The sequence below is a fragment of the Monopterus albus genome, unplaced genomic scaffold (genome assembly GCF_001952655.1).
Source record: "Monopterus albus unplaced genomic scaffold, M_albus_1.0 scaffold26.1, whole genome shotgun sequence".
Classification (NCBI taxonomy): Eukaryota; Metazoa; Chordata; class Actinopteri; order Synbranchiformes; family Synbranchidae; genus Monopterus; species Monopterus albus.
In genome coordinates, this window is record NW_018127906.1 from 1,348,525 (window position 1) to 1,351,459 (window position 2,935).

A 2,935-nucleotide genomic window follows, 5' to 3' on the forward strand; every position below is an offset into this window, starting at 1 on the left:
TTTTTTGGACCTGCCCCGTCCTATCGTGGTAGCGTGGGTGAGAGGGAGCATGGCTGAGTTTGGGGAGGGGGCGGGGATCCTGGTGGTTCAGAGCTAATGATGCCTGTCCTATGATGTGTTCTGTGGTGTTTTGTTCTGCCATGTTTCTCAATGTCCTACGATGGTACCCGCTGCCTTGTGTGTCACCTGCCGCCCTGCGCTGTGGTCCTCCAGGCGGAGAAGGTGCTGCTCTTCAGCCAGGACACCAACCTGACGGCTCTGCTGCTGGAGGCCAAAGATCTGGAGGCCCGAGTCATCATCCTCTCCGCCAGGTGTGTGATCAGGGTGGCTGTGGGTGGGTTCCAAGGTATTACTGAGGTGTTACTGGGCATCCGCATGGATGTTTGTGCTGATTGCATTTGGGTTGGTTTCTGTTTGGAGGGTGCAAGGGGTTAGTTGTAAGAGAGGTTTGTGGAATACGGGGGGGTTTTGGTGGTCCCTGACCCCTTTACTGAGAGGTCAGACAATGAAAATCTGAAAATGAAATTTCAGAGGGGTCTCAGAAATGTTCCTGATTACTTTCTATTTATCCACGCAGTAGGATTGATTTGCCTGTAACTTTATAAATGCTTAATTGTTATCTACAGATACTTTAGTCTGGCTCAGCTCGTCAGAACATGCAAAAACATATGCACAGTGTGTCCCTGTGGTCACACGTGATGTCTGTGAAACGTGATCACTTGAATAGTGAGTGACTTTACCTGTTGTCAGTAATGCCTGCAGCATGGCTCATGAACCGTACACAACGGGGATGGAGGCAGCTGGAACCTCAAAGTACTTAGAAGATGTAAACATTAAAAATGCAGAACAAGAACTGGACTAAAACTAGCTAAAACATCATACGACTCAAATTAATAAGCAATTTTATGTGTGTGTGTGTCTGTGCAGTGAGGATGAAGCTGCAGCTGTGTACAAAGCCGCCCGGCAGCTCAACATGACTGGCTCTGGTTACGTCTGGTTGGTTGGAGAGAGAGAGATGACTGGCAAAGCTCTGAGTGAAGCTCCAGATGGTACATCACACTCTGCCTGCTCTTCATTGTTCTTCGTCCTCACTGGTCTTCCTCACTCTCCCCCTCCTCTGGGGGTTTCTCTCTGTCTCTCTCCAGTTCTGTTTCCATCCAAATCTTAGCAGAGAGTTTTGTAAAAGCTGGAGAGAAAGAAACAAGTCAGAGCACTGATGTTATTTTAGACATTGAACCTTGTTACCTGCAGAGAAAATAGATGAACATCTTCAGGAAGTGATTTTACATTTCTTTTAACTCCTTGTCTTTGCTTGTGTTTGTACTGGCAGCGTTGATAGTGAACTACATTCAGACATTTCAGTTTCAACTAAATTCGACCTGGATTTTTTGTTGCAGTGTATTTATTTTGTGGTGACACCAAAATAGTTCACAGTAAAAAGGTCCAACCTTATTTTCCTCCTATATTTGTACTTGAGGTCAGATTATAAGAAAGCATGGGTTGCCATTTCACTGTTAGGCTGATGATATCCAGCCCTATTTATTTATTTTTTGCCAAAGCAGAGCGACTCCAGGTCCATGGTCACTGATTGCTTTGAGAATGTCGAGACTTGGTTGTCACACAATGTTTTACATCTTAATGAAAATCAAACTCGGTGGACATATCCAATGCAGATTTTCATCTTTGGATGCCTTATATAAAATCTCACGCCAGAAACTTGGGCATTATATTCAGGCAAGTTTCTTCCAGTTAAGACTTTTGTCTAAAGTTAAACCATTTTTGGCAAAACAGGATTTAGAGAAGACTGTTCATGCATTATTCTCCAGCAGGCTGGACTACTGCAGTGCCGTATATTTTGGTATAAATCAGTGCTCTCTTATTCAGTTGGTCCAAAATGCTGCTGCTCGTCTTTTAACTGGGACGTGTAAGTATGAACATATTACACTCCGGTCGCTTGTCTGCATTGGCCACCTGTGATTTTAAGAATCAAATTTAAGACTCTTATAACTTTCAAGGCTTTACATGGCTTAGCCCCAAGTTATATAACAGATCTCTTAACTCTCCAGAGGCCCTCACGATCTCTTAGGTCTGCAGCTTCTCTTAGCAGTGCCAAAACTGAGGTTAAAAATAGGAGTGATCGGGTTTTCTCAATTGTGGCCCCCGATTGGTGAAATGAGTTACCCCAGTGTGTGAGGATGGCGCCCTCCTTGACAGCTTTTAAAACTAATCCTAAGACTTATTTTTATTCTATGGTGATTCATTAAATTTAAGAGTGGCCCAGTAAATTATAGTCACCAGAGATAATGAGGATCTCATTATCTCAGATGTCCCTCTGTAAATCCAATGAGAATCAGAGGACAACTGGCTGCAGAACCTGCCTGAGAAACTCCAGTTTCCTTCAGTACCACAGTGATCCAGTGACAGTCTTCTATACATCCTCTGGGTCACTGCACACAGGAGCTGCTCACTGCTCATTCTGCTGGTGTTACTGGAGATAGTCTGAGTACAGTTTAGTTTGAGGCAAGGCGCTGCATTGTCCGCTTTAAAGTCCCTTGTTCTTAGGTGATCAAAAAGGTGTTGCAAGGGCGTTGCTGCTTGTATTGCACATCTGAGAGCACTGTCTTTAAAATGTTTGGATGGAAACATGGTTGCTCTCTATTTTCTGTCTCGCGCTCTGTCTGGTAGCGCTGTAGGTCTCTGATGAAGGAAGCCAATCCTCATCATAGTCAGTTAACTTCTCAGCGTCCTGGTGTGTTTCTCTCTCTGGTTTCTTATGACTGTTGGTTGAACATTTAAACATTTAAAAAGAAGAAACCAAAAACAAAACATGTTTAAAGGTTCCTAACCACTCTTTTCTCTCCGGGCTCACTGTAACTGTGGCTTTAAATGTGTCTAACATCTTTTTGTTTGTTTCATTTTCTATAGTGTGTGTCAT

At 43.7% G+C, this 2,935-nt stretch overlaps 1 protein-coding gene across 7 annotated transcripts in view; it reads left to right on the top strand.

Annotated features, from left to right (window-relative positions):
• grin1b (glutamate receptor, ionotropic, N-methyl D-aspartate 1b) overlaps positions 1-2,935 on the top strand; it is a 51,870-nt gene that overhangs the window by 17,037 nt on the left and 31,898 nt on the right. For all 7 annotated transcript variants that reach the window (XR_002274551.1, XM_020595219.1, XM_020595218.1 and 4 more), the window contains 2 exons: positions 214-311; positions 928-1,049. Coding sequence is in view for 6 of the 7 variants with exons in the window: in XM_020595219.1 (XP_020450875.1) it covers positions 214-311; positions 928-1,049 (220 nt within the window). In the remaining variant the exon portion in view is untranslated. The remainder of the gene's footprint in view (positions 1-213; positions 312-927; positions 1,050-2,935) is intronic.